This window comes from Mesocricetus auratus, unplaced genomic scaffold (assembly GCF_017639785.1).
Source record: "Mesocricetus auratus isolate SY011 unplaced genomic scaffold, BCM_Maur_2.0 Super-Scaffold_100001, whole genome shotgun sequence".
In the NCBI taxonomy this organism is placed as follows: Eukaryota; Metazoa; Chordata; class Mammalia; order Rodentia; family Cricetidae; genus Mesocricetus; species Mesocricetus auratus.
Window position 1 is genome coordinate 2,892,722 of NW_024429187.1, and position 21,557 is coordinate 2,914,278.

Consider the following 21,557-nt stretch of genomic DNA (forward strand, 5'->3'; position numbering starts at 1 on the left):
TATGGTGATCCCATCTGGAAACTACAATCTGTATATTTTTATTTAAAAGTGAAATTTACCACCCCAGCCACCAAACTTTCCAGACTTGGAGCAGAAGAGAAGCTTAACTTTGGTTACAGGACTAAGGGGGCTCCTGACCTTCCTCTTCCTTCCCCCTTGCCTGTTGGATGAAGTATGCATATTAAAGACAGACCTGTCTTTCCTTCCTTCCTTCCTTCCTTCCTTCCTTCCTTCCTTCCTTCCTTCCTTCCTTCCTTCCTTCCTTCCTTCCATCCATCCATCCCACTCATAGTCTTACATAGCCCAAGCTGGCCCTTCTGAACTTCTTGTACTTACCTTTCAAGTACTGGGATCCCAAGTGTGCACACCTGGCCAAGCCCTCCTTGCCTCACCTTGATCTAGAATTTTCTTTTGCTCCTGAACTTCACTTTCATAGTGTCAACTTACTGAGCTCCCCCCCCGGCTTATTTTTGGGCCTCGTTTTTCTTACTTTTGTTTGTCCAGCTAATCCACAGGCACCACTGGAAGTTAGATTTACCTGACTGCAACTCAGGCTGGGGTTGGTATGTGGGGTGGAGCTGCAAACTGTCCTCTGCTATTGCTGAACACAGCAGTTCCTGTTGCAGCAATCCTTCTCCGAGCGCTCGGTTGGCGTCAGCTGATCTAGCAAATACTGATTGTGTGAAACTGAATGGGGGTTCTGTTGTAGCCCTCCACTCATCTCCTTGTCAGTTGATGAGTATCTTTAGTTATTGTCAAATAGTTTTTGTTTGTTTGTTTTCCGAGGCAGGGTTTCTCTGTATTGCTTTGGAGGTTGTCCTGGAACTCGCTCTGTAGGCCTGGAACTCACAGAGATCTGCCTGCCTCTGCCAAATAGTTTTTAAAAGAACCCTGGAATACTTCAAAGAAAAAGGAAATAATTGCTTGTGATGGGGAGGAAGGAGAAGCAAGGAGATACTTTGTTCATGCAGACATGGAAGGAAAGACTTTTAAACGTTGGCTGTTTGGGGTTGTGGTTTTGGTATAGTGAGATAGTGATAGAACAATTAATTAAATCATCTGTGGCTGTAGCTCAGCCGGGGACGTGCTTCCTGAGCACACACGAAGCTGTCAGTCCTGTCCCTAGCACTGAATAAGCAGGCATGGTCACAGGTGTGTGTAATCTCAGCACTCAGAAGGTTGAAGGGGAAGTATGAGACGAGTTGGAGGCCAGCCTGGGCTACATACATAGTGAGTTGGAGGCTAGCCTGGGCTATAGGAAAGCATTTCAAAGAAAAGAAGGGAAAAATGTGCACCTCAGTCTTTGGACTTGGAAATCATCACTTTCCCACTTACTGGTATAGCTCATTCTTGCTGGATTTGAGTTTCGAATCATACTCTGATTAGAAGCTGGGGACGTTGCCAGAGAAGAGGAAACATGATTTGAATGCATTGGTGACATTCAGTATGTGACTTGAAAAAACAGTGTTGTGGAGTTCCTTTGGACAACTTCTCGTAGGCCTCCTGTTTGTTACTTGCTCACTTTGCCCGTCCTTATTCTGGGAACAAACCACTGGGGTAGACACCTGTTGACCTGAGTCCAAAACCCTGTGATTTTTGTTTGCTTGTTTTCTTTTTAAATCAAAACAGAAGGCATGTGTGATCCGATGATGCCAGCGTATCTCAGGGTACCATATGTGTGGCTCAACACAGTTGTGGATGACAGGGCCATGCTGTGGCATCCAAAGATTGGACACCTCTGGGCAGGCCCATGTCCCACATGCCCCTCCCGCCTTTCGCTGAGAGTCTCACACCTCCATTGCAACATTTCATTTTCTTTTCTCCCTCCCCTTTTCCTAACAGCAGGAACGAATTTCATACACACCTCCGGAGAGTCCAGTGGCGAGCTACGGTTCCTCGACTCCGCTTCATGTCCCAGTGCCTGGCGCGCTCAGGATGGAGGAAGACTCGATTCACCTACCAGCGCACCTGCGTGAGTGTTTGCCCGCTGGGAAGCTGGGGGAACTGACAGGATGCCCCTCCGGGTGGATCCCAAGGAGAAGCTCTGGTCTGAGATGGTGTCCAAGGGACGTCGCTAGCCATCCTTGGAGTCTTTGACCTTCTCCTCATAATGGCTTTGAGAAGTTTGACATTCTTGTCCCTTATTTCTCAATATTTTCATTCGTATCTGATAAGGACATGACAGGGGACAAAAAGCCAGAAATACCTAACACATGACAGAGTTAATGTGATCTAGGAGGCCAAATGAGTTTTGTTTTGTTTTTTACTCAAAGTTTTTAAACTCTTAAGTCCATACTTACTCCACCTTCATATTTTCTTTTACCCAGGGGTGGATTCAGACGCACTGCTTTCTAAAGTTATCTGTGTGTGTGTGGGGGGGGTGCCAAGGTACATATGTGGAGGGCATCTCTGGGGAGTTGGCTCTCTCCTTCCACCACTGGTTCCGAGGAGATGTGAACTTGGGTTTAGGCAAAAAAAATGCCTTTGCTTTACTTGCAACACCACCCCCTTCCCTCGGTCACCCCCCACCCCCGAGCGCGCATGCTCTGTTTCTAAGCCATGGCCTCCCCTTCTCTAAGGTCCCTCTCCCCCTCCCTTTCTCCATATACCGACTCCGTTTCTTTCCTTCATTTTTCACGTGTCGTCACGTCTTTCCTTTGTCTTCACTCCTCTACTCCTCTCCCTCTCTCTCTCCCTTTTCTTGGCTTCACCCTTGTCCCCCAGGTCATTCCCGTTTTTTCTTCCATCTGAGTCTTCAGCTGCATCTTGGCAGAGCCTTGAGACCCGCATGCCTATGTGACCAACCTTAGTCTCCAAAGCATCGGCCCCTGCTGTGTCCTTTTTGTCTGCTCCTCTTTGTCTGTTGGTACCCAGACCAGGGGATAAATGTGACTGGAGCATCCAGAGAAAATGAATCACCTTATTACCACCCCCAACACTTGTGTGCACGAAAATGCCAGTTCCCCTGGCTTGAGCGTTGTCTCAAGGGCACATGTCCAGGTTCTAAAGGGCACTGGGGTCGCGTTAGGCCTTTCCAAATGATTCCCAGTGACTCAAATGACAAATGGTGGTACTCCTTGTTCCTTGGCATGATGGTGGTCCCCAGGTTGTGCTGCTTTACCTGTCCCTCCTCATAAGATGACTTGTTGAGAGAGAGTAGGGAACAGCAGGGAGCAGGGGATGCATGATTTGTGTCAGGGGTGGACCTCGGCCAGTCCTGCTGCGTCCTCCCTTCTGCTCATAGTAAGGATGACTCTGGGATTCATTTGGGGCACTGGAATCCTTCCTTCTTCGGCCAGTGTTTAGAAAGCGTTGTCTCCTGTGGTCCAGAGGTCTCTGCTTCTTATCTTAAGCAGAGGGTGTGTCTGCAGAGCTGCAGGCAGGGTCATCCTTAGGAACTGGAACCTGTTGCAGCACCAGAGATGGAAAAGAAACAGCAAATTTGCCTGCAGACATTACCCTGTGACCAATGTACTTACTTCAGATTTACTTCAGGAGTGCTCGCCTTGCGTGGGACATACCCGTGCCATGCAGACAGAACACCTCTACCAAATCGGTCTTATTTTGTCTGTGTACTGCCAGGCACTGCCCTAGGTACACCAGGTACTGAGATGCAGAAAGTAGAATTCCCTGCTTCTACAGAGCTTAAAATTTTTAATTATCCCAGAGAGGGTGGATTTTTTTTCAGACTATTTTTGCTCCTATATTTTGTAACACTTCTCAAGGGACCCTAGCTTCTGCTAAGTCTCAGGGCACCTTTGACATACATGAGCTCTTTTGTTGTAGAAATTGTCATAGAAAAACAACCAACCTCGCAAGCTAGCGTGCAGACTGAACTGGCAATTGGATCTTCATCCTGAGCTCGTTTTGCCATTTAGCTGTGAGCTGTGTGTCATTTATTTTAGTCTTCCTTCCCTTCATGTTTGCGTTTGGAAAAGAGGATGCTTAACAGCCCTTCTTACTTTAAAGATGGCAAGTCTCATCTCCACCATCATCATCCGTACCTGGAACTCTCTTTCCTTAGCGACACAGTCTCTCCTTGAGGAGGCAGCTTCCTCACTGAGCCACCTCTCTCTGCTTCCCAGCATATCTTCAAGTGCAGCACACTATCATAATAGCTGCTCATGGTGGCACAGACCTTTAATCCCAACATTGAGAGACAGAAGAAGGCCAGACTCTGTTACTTCAAGGCCAGCCTAATCTACAAATTGAGTTCTTGGACAGACAGAGCTCATAGAGAGATCCTGTCTCAAAACAAACAAAATTAACAATGCCTTGTAATTATTGTGGAACTAAGGTCTTTAATATATACTATTATTTCATTTTAGTCTCACTTTAATATCTGTAAAGATAGATTTTTCTCTTTCCAAAGCATACATAAAGGCTATCTCCACATTACGTGTAAAGGCTTACAGATTTTTATTTTTAGCACTGCTAGGGATCAAAGCCAGGAGCACATGTTAGGCAAACCCTCTACCACAGAGCTTTAACCCTTGCCCACGGCTTCAAGAATTTAAGTAGTTTTTCAGGGTTGGTCACAGAACTAGTAAGATGGCAGGGTCAAGATTCAAATTCAGTCTTGTCTAATCCTACAGCTTAGTTTCTTACTATGTATGCCACTGTGCAGCTGTGTGTTTAAATCCACTTATTTTGTATGGACAAATGAGTTTAGGGCTGCTGCTAGGCCATTTGCACTGATTTGGTCCTAAAACGTGTTAGTGACTGGAACCCATTCTCTGAACTATTGTTCTGTTGCTAAAGAACTCATGTGTCACCCCTGGATGGATGGATGGATGGATGGATGGATGGATGGATGGATGGATGGATGGATAAGGTAGATGAAGAATTCGAATGGATGAATGGATTCGTGAATGGATGAACGGGGACAGACGGGTGGGTGGGTGGATGGATGGATGGATAGACAAATGGACAGATGGGTGGGCGGGTGGGTGGATGGATGGATGGATGGATGGATAGACAAATGGACAGGTGGGTGGGTGGGTGGGTGGATGGATAAGATAGATGAAGAACTCTTGAATAGATAGGTGGATGAATACATAGATGGGTGGGTAGGTGGATGGGCGGATGAATGGATGGAAAAACAGACAGGTAGGTGGATGGATGGATGGATGGATGGGTGGATGGGTGGATAAGGTAGATGAAGAACTCGAATGGATGAATGGATTCGTGAATGGATGAACGGGGACAGACGGGTGGGTGGATGGATGGATGGATGGATAGACAAATGGACAGGTGGGTGGGTGGGTGGATGGGTAAGATAGATGAAGAACTCTTGAATAGATAGGTGGATGAATACATAGATGGGTGGGTAGGTGGGTGGGCAGATGAATGGATGGAAAAACAGACAGGTAGGTGGATGGATGGATGGATGGATGGATGGATGGATGGATGGATGGATGGATGGATGGATTGATAGATACTCACAAGACAATTGCCCACTGTGGAGTTGTAGTCTATTACTGCTAGCCTTGGGGATAATCGCTAAATTATGGATTCATGTCAGGGCAGTGGTTTGTGGCAGTCCAGCTTAAGTGATAGCTCTCCTTGGTAGTCTCTAGAAGCTCTGTTGTGACATGGTTGGTTTCAACATCTGGAATGAATCCTCTAGAAGTAGAGGTTCCCAGGCTCTTGCTGCCTGCCGGGGCTTTCCAGGCGAGCCAACCAGCTTCCCTCCTCCCTCTTCTAGTCCAGGACTGCCTGCTCCTTACTATATTTGAGGAACTCAGTGGTCACTGACTCTGTGAAGTTGGGCCATATGCTTGAAGATATAGCCCAGCTGGGTTTCTAAACCTTAAAAAAAATAGCAAGGGAATTAGGTTACTGCTGTTTTAATCTGGGATTCCAGACAATTCCCAGTAGAATGTGCATGGAAAGTACGGGGAAGAATCTAAGAGCCAAGCAGCATCAGGACATTTATGGTATTGTGAGGTTGGGAACATTCTCAGAAGCTGTTTTAAAAGAAGTAGCAGGCTAGTATCGCTCCCAGTAGCTTCTTCTTGCCATTTATCTTGATCTCCAGCTAAACCTCACTCTTAACCATCTTTTCTTCTCTCGTTCTTAAATGAAAATAAGGTTTGGAAAATGGGGGGAAGGCAGGAATCTAATAGCTGGGATTCTCATAGAGTCTCAACCACTGTGTTCACAAACACAAACCAACCTGGCAAATTAGCAGATTACTGAGAGGTAACAAGGGAGGCCCCGCCCTGTGTTTGCAGATGCTATAAAAGCGAAGTTAAGTGTTAAGTGATGGTCAGGAGTGCTGAAGGGACATGTGGGCCCATAGGGACCTTGGTGAAGAGTCCCTGTCGCCTTGGTCCTCAGTGCCCAGACCTGCAGATGCTCAGATAATGCTGCTTAGTGGTCCTGCTACTGCCTTCCTGTTCATTGGAGGACAGATAATGTTTTCAGAGAGGATAGAAAAACAGGACACCATCCTCGTCCTCCTCGTCCTCGTCCTCCTTGTCCTCCTCCTCCTCTTCCTTCTTCCATAAAGCATGCTGAATTGTTTATAACCCTGAGAGTGGAAGGGCTGAAGTATAGTCATAGCAGGCCATGAAAATCAAAAGATACCTTCTTTGTATTAAACATCGTCCTTCCTAGATGTGTGGACCCATGAAGGTCCCCAAAGGTTGCTGGATAGGGTTCACTGTTAGTCCTCATCTTTGTCTGGAAAGGGAAGGAATTTCCCTGTCCTCATGGGGGGTGGGCAGGGCTTGCCCTGAGAAGGAGGGATTTAATCAGTCTGCTGGAAAGCCACCTTTTGTCAACTGATTAGGAAGTGAGGCACAGCAAGGTGCTAGCTACCACTGTGCTTCCAGGGAGGCTGCTCTGCAGGGTTTGCATCCCATTGACCAGATGTCTGAGCAAATAGGCCTAAAAGATTGCAAGTGTGCTTTTGGTTCAGGCTTCTTGCAGTCTGTAATCTGTGGCCACTGGCTCCTTTGTTCTGGGCCCATAGCAAGGGCAATAGCTTTCAGGAAGCAAAGATAGAGACAGGGAGATGGCAAGGGAAGGATTCGTGTTCCCATAGCCTCTTCAAGGACACCTCCAGTCATTTAGCTTCTTTCTGCTAAGCCCCACCTTCTAAGGGTCCCACTATATTCCAATACTGCTATAGGCTGGTGTCCAAGTCTTTAGTGCATGACTCTTTAGAGATCCAAAGACCCAAACTTAACAGAGTTACAGTGTGACTTAGGAGCCCTTTAAGTGCTGGGCCTCAAACACTAAAGCCCCGGCAGGACTGTACATAGCAAGATGAATGTGGTTCAGACGTATAGAGCAGGAGTAAAAGTTAAGTAACTTCTTTTAAATCTGTGTTAAACACGATCGTCTCATGTTTGGTTGATTCAGTGACATTCAATCATAGGCTGACATTAACGCCATTTGCCTGAAGACTTTGCATCTCACTCTGTCTCTTTGGCGTTGCTCAGTCCCTATGAGTTGATATTAAAACATGGGGACCCAGGACTCATTCATCATATTTAATAGGGCTTTGGTTTACGATGTGGCGGGTTAATAAATAGCCATAATAACTTCTCTGAGTTTTTTCTAGAGTCTGGACACCAGAAATAGTCCCCTGGCTCTCCTTCCTTTTCTTGTGAATCTTTCAGAATTCTTACATTACTACTCCTGCTCGTCGTGCGTGTTTAATAATTTAATTGTATGCCTTCCTGTGGGAGCCTCGATGCTCACATACTCTGCTGCTTTACATCTGCAGCAGAATCCCAGAGATAGTTACAGGGCAAGCAAACTCCATCAGAACCCACACACGGGGAAGGAGGTGGGGCCTCTGTTCTAATTGGCTGAAACCACAATTCTGTACACTTTGAAGTAATACTTGTTCTCAAAAGCAGAGGCAGCCATGAGAGCTAAAAATAACCATAGTTAATAATTTATCTTGTTGTGAAATAACAAGATGCTTCCGTACATATTACTTAATCATATGACAGTAAGCAGGTGTTCTTGATCCGGCCTCAGGTCAATGGACTTGTCCAGGTTCACACAAGATAGGAAGGGTCTAGCATGACTTCTGTTTCACACGCTACCTTTTAACCTTCTTAGGAGGAAGTGTATGGACTGTGTCTCACAGACTGGAAGATTAACCAATCTGCTAATGAATGTGGATGGACAATGGTGGACGGAGGGTCCATTGGGAGGCGTGGCTGTAAAGATGCCATGTGGCCATTGCTAGGTGCTGAGCCTCCATCAGGCTAGCATCTCCCTTTCAGAAGGATGAGGGAGACATGGCAAGCAGCATTAGAGCCCATTATAAGGACTCTTTCTGGTTGTCCAACTGTTGCACTGTCCTTTTTGTTTTATTTTCTTGTGATATCAGGTTGAAATTCAGTTTATCTCCGCAAGCAAATGGCAGGGTTGGCTGTAAAGACCTTAGAGGACCAGCTCTTAAGAGTGGGACACAACCAGTGACTCATACTGAACAGCGTTTTACCAGGGTGACCTGACGGCTGGGACCACCACTGCTTCTTAGAGTTTCCAGTTTGGGAAGAAAAAAAAAATCATGTTTTTTGGATTAGTGTAATAGCTAGACTGAATGCACTTCAGCCTTAGGACAGTGTCTTCCAAATAGAGAATTCAGCTTCTCCAAGACTAACTTTCTAATAATGTGTGCTGATGAGAAGTTCTTGTAAATGACAGAGCTTCTAAGGGTAGCACTGGCATAATGTCTAATAACGGGGAGAGGACGTAACTCAGAGAGCGGTCTGCTGTGGTCTCTGCAGGTTAACAGGCAGCCTCCCCACTCTTAAAGTCTGTGGGAAGCACACATGGTGCTAGTTGTTGACCTCATCAGAGGAAGGACCCGGAGCTTGCCGAGGAAGGACCCAGAGCTTGCTGAGGTAGCCCTGGGGGGTGTTCCTGACTCACAATGGAAGCAGCCCCGTGATTGACAAGGTCCCTCCGCCTGCAACTATGTAGTGTCTTTTACTGTCCTTCCCCTCTCGTCATCTTAGATCTGTCAGGTATGGCTAGGTCCTTGGCCATCATCAGTGTTCCAGAGGTGACCTCTCCTTACAGCTGCTGTGACATGTGGTGACATCAACCAGAGTTGAGACAAGGGCATGGGGAAGAGCCAGTTCCCAGCCAGTATCTTAAAGCAATCTGACTTCTGGCAAAGTTGGTCAAACTGCTGACATTTTTATTTTATCTTTATTTCTCCTTAGACCTTCCTTTGGCACCTTCATGTTTTGTATCCAGATGCCTAAACACTCTGAATTTTCCTCGCAGCACACGGACAATAAAAAGGTCCAGGCTAGCTGCCTCAGATAACTCGAAGACAAAACTAAATAAATAAATAAAACAGTCCACAGCAGAACAGCCAGGATGCTTTGGAAGGGAAATTTCCTTTTTGGGTGTGCTGTCTGAAAGAATTTCCGATGCAGGCAGACGTTGATTCCTAGCTCCATGCTTCCTGATAAGGAAGTAACTTCAATAATTGCAGCTATTTATAGATGCCTCTCTCTCCCTCTCTTTTTAAACATATAACCAGAGGCTTATTGACCGTTTCTGTCACTTCACATTTCATGCACTGGGTCCTGTGTGCATTTAAGGCGGTTCCTCCAGCATGAGCCTTGACAGAGCTGCTCCGACTCTTGGGGGTGGGGTCCAGAGGGGAAGCAGAGCCATCTCTTGTGTATCAAGGGCTCATGGGTTTGCTGAGCTGGACTGACAGTTGTGCCTGCCTGGTGCTTGGGATTAAATATGCATATTTCTCAGGCTTCTGTGCTGCTGTCACCAACTGCTTGATGTGAACAGTTTAAGGGAGGAAGTACGTGTTTTGGTTCACAGTTTCAGAGCATCCAGTCCATGGTCTCTGGGCCCATTATGAAGTGAGCATTATAGCAGTGAGAGCCTGGGAAGGAGGGATTTCCTCATAATCAAGGGAAGAAGGTGCACAGGAGAGGCCATGGCAAGATGCAGTCCCAAGGAATTGTCCCCAGTAACCTGCTTCTTTCCTTCCGCTTCTCCCCATCTTCCAATAATGCCATCATATTAAGACTCTGTCAAGGGATTCATCCACCCATTAGATCAGAGCCATAATGATGCAATCGTCTCTAGAAATGGCCCCCAGACACACTCAGAGGTGTGCCTCATGAGTCCCCTAAGAATTTTTTTCTATTTTCAACTATATTTTAATTTATTCCTTGAGAATTCCATATGACGTGTTTTGATCAAATACATCCCTAATGCCTGCCCCCAACTCCTACCAGGATGACCTCATCACACCTTCCTCCTCTAAACATTTAATACAGTCAATAGTCATAATTAACCGTCATAATATGTGAACCCAGAGAAGCTGGTTTATTCTGGACTCCACATAGAAGGCTTATGACAGACAGAACCACTGAAAGATATAAGAGACACTGAATGTCAGTTTGACGAAGAGACTTAGTCAACAGAAAATGACCTCATTTCCACTTTGTCCCTCTCTGTCATCTCCCTTTGGGTTTTTCTAATCCTGAGAAATTCTGTGGCCTTCTCTTGACAGGCTAAGGTCCTGCAGACTGAAGAGTCCTAGCCATGTAACTGTAGGCAGGCTCACATACGTGTCCATCCTTGCTCCTGGCAGGTGTGATAATGACCCTACGTGATGTCAGCTTGCCCCGTGCTCTCCTTCCTAGCCTCTCTGCTTCCTCTTCATTCTCAGAAAACATGAATGACCTGACCTCACACAAATGACAAGACAACCCCCACTCTCCAGTAGTGTACATCTGCTCCTGTTTTGCTCTGTGCTTGAAGTGCAACTCTTCTGTAGCTCGCTCTTGAGCTTTCTGGCAGGAATGACAGGGACAGCTGAGTCCTTCCAGAAGTAAATCTTGGCTGAAACCTCCAGGTGTTACTGCCATCACTGCTGTGAACTTGGGATCTCAGTTGCTTGTGCCTAGTATACTAGACTGTTTTGCGAGTTCTTTGACCTGTCTCGTCTGAAGCAAGGGGGAGCAAGACTGGGGATTTAAACAGACCCTGATTCCGGTAACAGACCTACAGACTGATGATGCTGATCATGGGTATACTGACGATAAAGAGCTATGGATGCGAGGGGGATGCAGAGAGGATGGATCCCTGGAAGGAAAATGCATGCTGGGAATTCTTGGCCTTTACCGGAAGCTAATTCTCAGCCTTTGAAGTTGGAATACTAACTAATATCGTTTGCTGAGGAGGGTGAAGCTCTATAAGGGGAAATTAAACAGTCGCTTAGCTTTGTTTTTTAAAATGCTTGTGGAGCAAGTATTGAAGGGTATTAATCAATACTTTGTTCTTTGGAACAGTCTCCTGTAGCCCAGGCTGACCTTGAACTCATGTAGCCCAGCATGACTTTGAACTTAGGATCTTCCTCCCTCTACCCACCAAGTAATAGGATTACAGGCAAAAGCCATCATGCCTAGATCTTAAGTTCCATCACAATTTTTTGTTGTTGTTTGTTTGTTTCATTGTTGTTTTGTCATGGTGACCCAAATGCCAGCATATAGAAGCAGTGCTTCATGCCAGGAGCCCTTCCAAGGTCACCTGTATTTAAGTTCCTAACAGTAGTTCAGAGGCAGCGTGGCAGTGCCGTGTGCAGTGAGGACTGACAGCCATTACCACGCAGAGAGCACTTTGTAGTGCCAGCGACCTCTAAGTTAGTCCGAATAATCACAAACTCGTTTGAAGCTCGGATGTGGCACTTTGTGTCCCCCAGGACACAGAGAAGATAGAGGACTGATGACCTGACTCCACATCTTGTCCCAAAGCCTGGCTTCCTTCACTTCATCATACCCCATCTCAGATGTGTTAGGAACTAATTGATTATTTCATTCTAGCTGTTGATTAGAAGGAGAGAAAAACAAAATCAAAGCCACTTGTTTCTCTTTTTCAAAGAAAAAAAATCAAGCAAAATTGGTATAAATAACTGACAACAAAACCCAGGGGGATAAAATCAGAAACACAAACCAAATAATCTTTTGAGCTTAGAAGATGATAAATTTGCAGATCCAATCCTGTGGGTATACTGTTATCTGTCATACTTTTTTTTTCAAGTATAAATTTTAGAAAGTTAGAAACAAAATTTTAATGAAGCCAACAGAGGTTCCCATTGTACGGAGTTTAAAAACGAAAGCGCTGGGCTTCACTCCACCCCTGTAGAGGTGATGCGGTGAATGCCGATTGTAACATCGAATTTACAAGCGACAACACCAAACTTTCTCATAGTTCAGCTGACGTACTTCAGAACATTGCCTGATGTGCTGGTGCCTCACTTTCTCCATGTGGCGTTTGTACCAGGACGTCATACGATAACTCCTAGGGCTGCTGTCCACCCCGTCAGTTCTCTGGGCTTCTGGCCTCATCTGGCTGTGTGTGCCTTCTCCTGGGAGCCAGTTTATCTGTAACATGGGAAGGCTGAGCCCGTGGTTGCTGGGTCTCTTCCCGACTCACACATCTTCCATTATTCTGACTCCAGAGAAGCATGGAGCTTCTCAGCCGCCATGAGTTGTCATTCATTTGATTTCCAGTGTCAGCCTCCACTTCGGGGCAGATGGTAGTATTTGGGTAATGCGGGAGATTGTCCTCTGTGCTGTGACTGCTGTGTGAGGATGCCCCTCCTGCAATCTGGAGATCCAGAGTCTGCCTCTGCTAGGTGTTTCTCTGGGACGCCTGTGATTGAGGCAAGGCCGTGTTTTATGGGGTGGAAACTGGTACCCACTGCAGTGCCTTGCAGGGATCCTCTGCTATGCTTCCCTTATGCTGGTCCCAGGATGATGCAGCCTGGTCTCAGGCCTGCTCCTCTGTTCTCTCATCCCCCCTTTGACCTGAGAATTGCCTTTGAGCTGGCCCTTTGCCCAGTGCATTACACACAGGTGTAGCTTCTGGTAACCGCTTGATCCCGACCGTGTGATTTGTGGGAATCCCCGCATGACTCAGCGCATGTCCATTTTTGTTGTAGTCTGCATCTTCTTCCCTCTGGATGCTGTCCACTAGGGTTTGGGCTTTTCAGAGCAAGTGGCCAGCACAGAGAGCCCAAGTGATGCTCCTTCAGCCAGCCTCATAGCACATGCACAATTAATCCCCCATTAATTAATTATGGTGAAAAAAAGGCCGAGCTGGCAAAGGGTTGAAGGCTTTCAGCTTCTAAAGTGAAGGCTTTGATGCGAGCTTTAAAGTACATTTCCATCTGCCTCAGGAGCAGAGAATCTTCGACACTCAGACCATCCCCTGGACATGAAAACTCACACCCAAGAAACTGTTTCTAAACAGGATCCGAACCAGCTCCTTGAATCATCCATGAGTTGCCACGGGCTGTCCAAAGGGGATATACAATTAGGAAGAAAAGGATTGCTCGGAGCACAGTGGCTTGTGAACAGAACTGCTAGAGGGTTTATGTTGTTCTCTCTTCCTTCGTAGCTAGAGTTACCAACATCACAGACTCTGGGAAGGAAAACACAGATGAGTGCAGGACTTGGTGCTGACCTGCTTGAGATAAAATCTCTGTCCCCAGCTGAGCCTGGTGGCGCACACCTTTCATCCCAGCACTCTGAAGGCAGAGGCAGGTGGATCTCTCTGGCCAGCCTGGCCTACAGAGCGAGTTCTAGGACACAGATACACAGAAAAACTCTGTCTCAAAAACAAAACAAGAAACCTCTGTCCCCACTCCCAGTGACTCTTATTTCCAAAGGGACATGGTGAATTTACATATCTGTTTCTCTGGAGGGTTGGGGGATTCATCTGGCTTTGGGGGCATTTTCTTACTAGCTGTGTTCAGAGTGGGGAGAAAACACTGCCTATTCTTTTTCCGCTTGGTTGAAAATGCTGAGATCCCACATAGAATTCCGTTTGCTCTTCATGCAATTTGGCCGTGAGGCCTAGTTGTCAGTCCCATTTGTGACTCCTAAGCATTCAGTGTGAGCCTCTCACTGACCTTAAACCTTGGTTGTGGTATAAATATTCATTCACCCAAGTATCTGGAGTTTCATTTAAAGGAATTGTTAAGATCACAGAAGTAGAAATCCCCTGAGATGTTTTCCCTCAATTAAGACTGTGCGCTTATTCTTTTCAAACTGGTTTTGGGAGCTGGGGATGTAGCTCACTTGGTAAAGTGCTTGTTAGTGTGCATGAAGTCCTGAGTTCAACCCCCAGCACTGGATGAACAGGCATGGTAATGCATAGCCCTCCTCCCAGCACTCAGGAGGTAGACAGAGGGATCAGACTGTCAAGCTACTGGAAGGCTCTGCTCCTGTGCTGACTGGATCTTGAGACCAGCAAAAATGAAACAGATGTGTTGTTTATCAACTGAGTTTTTGAACCTTATTAAAAATGATTTCCTTTTGCCACTTAGGCAGAGAAAACTTTTGCTTCAGATAAACTTGCACGCACATGTGTGCTTGTGTGCGCGCACACACACTACACACACGTGAATACGTCCGTGTCTTTGGGATCATGTCAGTTACTACTCCAGGTGTGTACTTCACAAAACTCACGCGATGGTTTCTGCCACCCGCGTGTTCTCAGGAAGGAACATGAAGGGTACAGTGTAGGATTGTGGCACTGACATTGTACCTACAGCTGTGTCACTATCTGCTTGTTAGCGTCTTTGTTTGCTGAAGGCATATTCAGATTCACAAGTGCCTGACGCTGCACCAAGGACAGAGGGCTTGTAGTTATCTGTGAACAGGGCCAGTGTTCTGCCAAAGCAGGGAATGTGGTTACTCCGTTGGAATGGTTTAGAGTGCCTTGGGTGTAAATGTCTGGTCATGATGAACTACCCCAGTGCCTGCGTTTCAAAGACATTCCTTTTGGGCCAGGCATGTTTCCACCTAGCTCCCTTAAAACATTTTTTAAAGATTTATTTTATTTATTTTATGCGCGTCGGTATTTTGTTTGCATGTGTGTGTATGTGTGCATCACATACGTGCCTTGGAATAGTCGTGAGCCACCATGTGGATGCTACAAATTAAACTGGCACTTGGGGGGTGGAGGGCGACTGTAAGAGCAGTCAGTGCTCTAACTGCTGAGCAACCCTTCTGGCCCCTAGCCCCACTTTTGAAAGTAAACAGGAATGTAGGTACTGCCTTGGATGGACATGGTTAGTAACTGAAGTCCTGGCTTTGTGAAAATCAGTTTATTAAATCTCTCAGTTCTCTTGCATCAGAGGCATCCATAGCTAACATGGAAGCCGAGGGAGGTGATCAGGTTGGAAATAACCTCTGTGATTTTGCTCAGGCTGCTTCCCCCCACCCCCCATGGAGGAGACAGACACATGAAGAGAGAGAAAATCCAGGTCCCTTGATTGATTAACCCGAAGCCCTGAGGCTGAGGAGAGTAGCCTGCTGCTGACAGTGCGTGGGTGTTACCTGCAGATGCTGCCACGGTTGATCTTAGCCAGACAAGCTGAGTGTCCCAAAGGCGCATCCTCTTGGGGATTCAGGCCCCTTGCAGTTCTTCGACAGAGGTAGTGAGTGAGTTTGCCGGTATAAATTCTCACAAGTGTGTAAGGGACATGTGATCTCAAATTTCAGTGAAGGGGTCAGGAAGATCTTGACCCCTCCAGGGTAATTGACGCATGTGACGAGGATTCAGGATGTGGAATTTGGGGGAACAATCCGCTATAGCACTGCACATGGAGTAACAGCTACTTACTGGGCACTCACTGTAGACACTTCGAACGTGGATTACGTCACCACGTCCTAGACAGCCCTGTGAACTGATCTCCATTATCTTCACTTTACTGATGAAAAGTCCAGTTAAAGGAGGTTAAGGAACTCGGCCAAAGCCACTGGCAGTCCAGTGGGCCCCTCAGACTCTTTATATCTTTCTTCCCATTGTAAACCAAAGCCCTGTTCTCTGGATGAAAGGAATGAAAAACCATGTCACAGTCCCCTCTGAGACACAACTGTGGTTAAGACTTCATAAATTTTAGAAAAATAGGATAACTCACCAAAGTAAACATTTAAAAACCACCCCACAGCAAACATCTACCACAACCCTAAACCTCAAGCTTCATATATTGAAATTTTTAGCGAGCTTTATGGTTCTCATCCATCTCTTAAATACTGTTCTGTTTCCTGGTAGATAATATCCCTTCAGAGTCCTGGCACATAAATAGTGTAATAAGATCAGCCCCGAGTATGCTGCTGTTCTAGTACCCTCTAATTGCAGGGTGAAAATCCGGGGCTGCCTTAACTCCTCATTGTCTGCGCCTCTCAGGCCACTGCCTCATACACGGTTTGAGGTTCGATGCCGTCTCTGCCTTTCTTGCTTTAGATAGATCAGTCCTTTGCACAGATTTTTTTTTTTAAATAAAGTGATTTGAAATGGAAAATTAAAAACTTAAATGCAAGTTTGGCAGCTTCTCTGTTCAGAAGCTTCATAAAATTCACTGTAGCACAGCTGCTCTGGATTCTCACCACTTAGCTATTCTCAAGATGTCTGGGAGATTAATTCTTATAGGGCCGTGGTTAGAAATACCTCCCCCCCCCCCCCCATGCTTCACTTAGACTCCTCGTTGGGAAGAGTTGTGTGGAAAATCCCGTCACCCAGAGTAGAGGGTTCTTGGGTAATAGACATGGTTGAGGGTCTGTCACTTGCCATTTTGTTTTTGTATGCCCTAATCATTTGAACTACTGTTCTGTTTCTGGCAGAAATCTAAAGTCTTATGTGTGAGCCATAGTTACTACCTTGGGATTCACCAGTGAGTGAGTGAGAGTGTGCGCGCGTGCGTGCGTGCGTGCGTGCGTGCGTGTGTGTGTGTGTGTGTGTGTGTGTGGTCTGTCATCTATATGGACATGGACAATAGGTACTGCATGCAGTCTCTCCCAGGGATTCCTCATGTCTCATAGGCAGGATAGAGGACAAGGGTGCCAGAGAATGGGAGCTTTGGTGGGGTCCCCACCCACTGGCCCAGGGATCAACTGTTTATCCCTGGGTCCCGGCAGCAGCAGAAAGCCAGGGGTGTTTTTGGGACTCGGCTGCCAAAGTTTCTTGAAACAGCCCTGTTCAAAGGCATATGCTGGGCTCACTTCTGAGGGAAATTTCCTTTTTGGGGAAGTTGAAGCAAAGGAATTTCCTGTGTGGGCAGACAGAGCTTCCTGACTTGAAGGCTTCTTGGAAGGGAAACAGTTTCATAATGAAATGACAAATTAAAGACATACCAGCCGGGTTCACTTCAAAACAGCCATTGAGAGTGCAGGCAAAGCCCTATTATACTCCCTCACAGAACAAAAATAAATCCATCCTGACAGGTTTCTATATGCTGTGTTATATCTGTCCCCCCACACCTTCCTTCACAGCCTCCCGCATGTTCCCTTCCTTCCACCACCCCCCCCCCCACGAGCTACCGCCATCCCTCTCTTTAACAGGCTTGGAGCAGCCTCAGCAAGGCCCAGGGTATCCTCCCTGCCTCCTGTCACCTTTCCTTACGACTTCACCCATCCTTGCAGGGCTTGGAGCCTCCTTGTGGGTTATGGTGCAGCCCTAAGCTGCCCAGACTTTGAAATGGCCTCTATCCTTCTTTTGACTTAGAGCAACAATTGAAGATGGCTTCAGCCATTTCCTCTGGCTGGCCCTTAAAATCTTGTAGGCAGTCCATGGAACTGCTATTCTTATCTCAGAGCTGTCTGAAGAAGGCTTTGTTCGGGAAAGTAGAGCTATCTCTGCACTGGGCAGATGATGGTCTTGTGCTGAGCGTGTCATTTTCTGCAGTTCAGTCAGCCACGGTAGTGGGGTTTTGTTTTTGTTTTGTGCACTGAGATGAAGATACCCTTTGTTGCAGTTGTTTATGTTTTTGAGACAGGGTCTGGCTGTATATTCCTGGCATGGATCTAGACCAGGCCTTTTATTTGATGTAATCCTCCTGTCGCAGCCTCCTGAGTGCTAGGGTGGTAGTTGTGCTCTGCTATACCATAAGGTGTGTTATGAACAAAGTTTCTTCTCCCCTCTTCTTTTGTTAGGGATGGGGTTGAGGATTGTGAATCCTGAGCAAGCACTCTTCCACTAAGATGCACCCAGCGTTCTATGTTTATTCTCTCTCTTTCCCTTCCTTCCTTCCTTCCTTCCTTCCTTCCTTCCTTCCTTCCTTCCTTCCTTCCTTCCTCCCTCCCTCCCTCCCTCCCTCCCTCCCTCCCTGCCTCCCTCCCTCCCTCCCTCCCTCCCTGCCTCCCTCCCTCCCTCCCTCCCTCCCTGCCTCCCTCCCTTCTTTCCTTCTTCTTTTTCTCTCCTCCTCCTAATACAACAAATTAGGAGAAAAAAATAATGACAGCATCATTTGGGCAGTGTGTAAGAAGAGCCATTATTAATTAGACTTGGGTCAGTAGGATCAAATAGGTACAGGCTTTGGAAATCAATACTAAATTGTCAGTTATAGCAATATTCAACCATCAGTGTAACCGAGACACTTGTCCCTACAGTGGGCACAGCAGTACATTTTTTTTCATTGTTATATAAAAATCAGGCTGTGATTTCATACATACTTTGTAAATGTCTCTAACTCCTTCACAGTTTTTCATTAATCCACCAGTGAGATCTTTTGGGGTTGAGACACAATATTAGACTGAAATAATAGAATTATACATGCAGGTCAACTTGGAAAATATCTGTTAGAGATTTTCTTTCTATACATCCCAGTTGGGCCTGGTGGAGAAAAATAACCAAGTTAGACATTTCGGATGGCTGTGTTACCGGTATAGCATGAAGAACATAGGACTTGGGGACAGAAGGCTGAAATCCAGTCTTGGCTGTCACCCAGTTTTATTTATCCGTGTGAGCCTCAGTTGCTCATCTACAATACCAGGAAAAATCAGACTCTGAGCTTAAGCCATCAGTTTGTAACTCTCACACAGTATAATCAATTCTGAAGGGTCCTGCTTTTTTTTTTAAACAAAGATGTGTGTGTGTGTGTGTGTGTGTGTGTGTGTGTGTGTGTGTGTGTGTGTGTGTTGCTCAGCAGAGGCTGAATAACATGTCCAGTCTTCCTAGAGCTAGAGTTAAAGGCAACTTCCCTAATATGGGTGTGAGCTGTCTGATGTGGGTGCTAAACTCAGATCCTCTGTAAGATCAGTCAGGGCTCTTAACCACCAGCCACCTCTAGCCACAGGCCCTGCCTTTTGCAGTTGTTTATAATTTCTATTCTGAGGAGTCAGGAAGGCATGTGCCCTGTATAACAATAGCTTCTCAGATGGGAACTTGCCTCAAAAAGCGAGACAGATTTTGCTAGAATGTGTGAGGTAAGCAGGAAAAATAGTGTGCTTCCCATATCAGCTGTAGTGATTTGTCACTGGGCGTTTCTGGTGGCGTTGACATGGAAATGATGGGGACCACGGTGGAACTTAGTAGTTTCCTCAAGAGGACTTACCTTGGGGCCCTGGTTTTTCTCAGAGGACACGGGGACATTTCTAAATGGTTCATTTGAACCTGCCCTTCATGGATATCTTTGTTTAAAGGAGTTTGAAAGGTGGGATCCAGTACTGATGGTCGCCCCGTTTGGGTTTATGTTGCATAACGCTAGGGCTGCTATACCACCCTGCCTCTCGTGTTCTGTTTGGGGGAGGAATGTTAACTAATACTGCCTCAAGACCTTGTAAGCACTCATTTGTAATCTAAGGAAATCGAGATGCCAAGAGTCTGATTTTGTCTATAAAGGTGAGATTTACAGGGGACATTGTGTGTTAACTAGAGTTGTCATGCGTTACCTCCATTTTACTCTCAACAAGCCTGATGGGTAGGTGATGCGGTCGTCAGTTCACAGACATGGTAAGTTACTTGAGTCAATCGTGTGCTTGCCACACAAGCATCAGGACTTGATATTTGTCTGAAGCTCACCCCTGAAAAAGCCAGGGCTGGTGGTGCCTGCCTGTGATCCCAGTGCTGGGAGATAGAGACCGGCAGGTTCCTGGGGCTCAGTGACCACTCACCCTCACGTAACCAGCAAACCCCAGGCCCGTGATTGCTACATGTGAAAAGACAGGGTGGATAGCTCCTGTGGAACGATACTCGAGGTTGACCTTTGGTCTCCACTTGAGCTCATGGGCTCCAGTGCACACGCACACACAAGTCTTTAATAGTGAGCTTAGGGTGATACATGGTGCTTGGAACTCTGGCCCCACGTGGAGCCAGAAACTGATGATGGTACAGGCAGAAACTGAAAGTGGCTGTCCTCTCCCGAGACTTGAGGGCATCTCATGTGAGTAGTTGCTCTAATTGTTGAACCACACCATGCTCCATGAATGCTGAGACTAGAGGGACTCTAAGAAAGCCAAAATGGCCATGATGTGTGCTGAGGACCTCCTGTGTACAGGGCAGTGACAATTACAGAAAATGTGTGTTTTATTTTCCCATGAAACGTCAGACTTATTTAGTAAATAGCAATACTTTAATGCTATCACTTTGTTTTTGAAACAAAGCCTCATTGTGTATACAGACCTCAAACCCAACAGCGATTCTCCTGCCTCAGCTTCCTAGGAGCTACCACCCCTGGCTCTGGGCATTTGTTCTCCATCCTGTGTTTGATTTCATTCTGTTCTCTGTGTAAATAAGCATTTTGTCTGTGTTAGTATCTTTCTAATATTTTATAACTTGCCACTTACACCCTCTGAATTAATTTTTCTTCTTTGTTCTCATTGCCAATTCTCCCTTGGGAGACAGATATTTCCTAAACTATTTTTCAATGAAGAACAGTTTCTCTTTCTAAGTCACTTATACGGGTAACATCCAGGAGAAAATCTGAGGGGAAAAACATAATTTCAGTGGCATCTAACTATTAAAGATTCACGCCAGTGTTAGTGTTTGGCCTGTGTAGTGAGATACTATGTAGGTATCATTGAGAGTTCATATGATGGGGAGAAACGCTGCCAGTTCTCCTACTAGGAAATTTAATTTCTCACTTTACTGTCTTATAGGTCTTTTAGCAGCCAATAGGGTCTTATAAAAAATTCCTCTCCCTCATTACTGTATATTCCCCATTTGGTCTTAAGAATGAGGTGGGGGTGATGCCATTGAAATTCTATAACCCAATCTACATGCTAATATGCTGCTTTGCTCTCTTGGTGAGGAAGTGGGGGGGTTAAGAGAGATTGATTGTTTATTTTGTTTGGGGGTGAGAAGGGAGGTAGCAGAGCCTTGTGAAATATGGAGAAATGGGGAGTGCTTTCCTGGATCCCCAGTTATTGGATTGCATGAATACTTAGCTGGTGCTCAGAGGCAGGGAAGGTGATGTTAGGAGGATTGTGGTACCAGGAATCTCAGAAGAGTTGCCAAAGGGAACAAGGTGACTGACGGGCAGGTGAGTGGAATTCAGTAACCTTTCCTTTTGATAGAGAAGAATGGGAAGAGGAAGGGAGGAGGGAAATTGCCAGTCATTGAGTCTGGATTATGTTTGATAGTCCCTGCTCTTCAAACACAGGTGCTGTTGAGCAGTCAACTGTGAGCAAGCCACCTCTCACCTGGACCTAGTGGTCCCCAGGTAGACTACCAAGCCGTGGAAACTGGAGTCTACCTTGCCTTCCCTTGTGTCTGACAGTTCCTTTGCATCTTTCTGACCCCAGGTGGCCCAGATG

General features: G+C 46.2%; 1 protein-coding gene across 2 annotated transcripts in view; it reads left to right on the forward strand.

Moving 5' to 3' along the window:
- The window catches only part of Etv6 (ETS variant transcription factor 6), a 236,248-nt gene that overhangs the window by 98,726 nt on the left and 115,965 nt on the right, over positions 1-21,557 (forward strand). Inside the window, exon 2 of one of the 2 annotated variants that reach the window (XM_040743744.1) lies at positions 1,846-1,972. In XM_040743744.1, the coding sequence (XP_040599678.1) occupies positions 1,846-1,972 (127 nt within the window). Of the gene's footprint in view, positions 1-1,842; positions 1,973-21,557 lie in introns of both variants that reach the window. The other variant, XM_005072863.4, reaches the window with a different exon arrangement.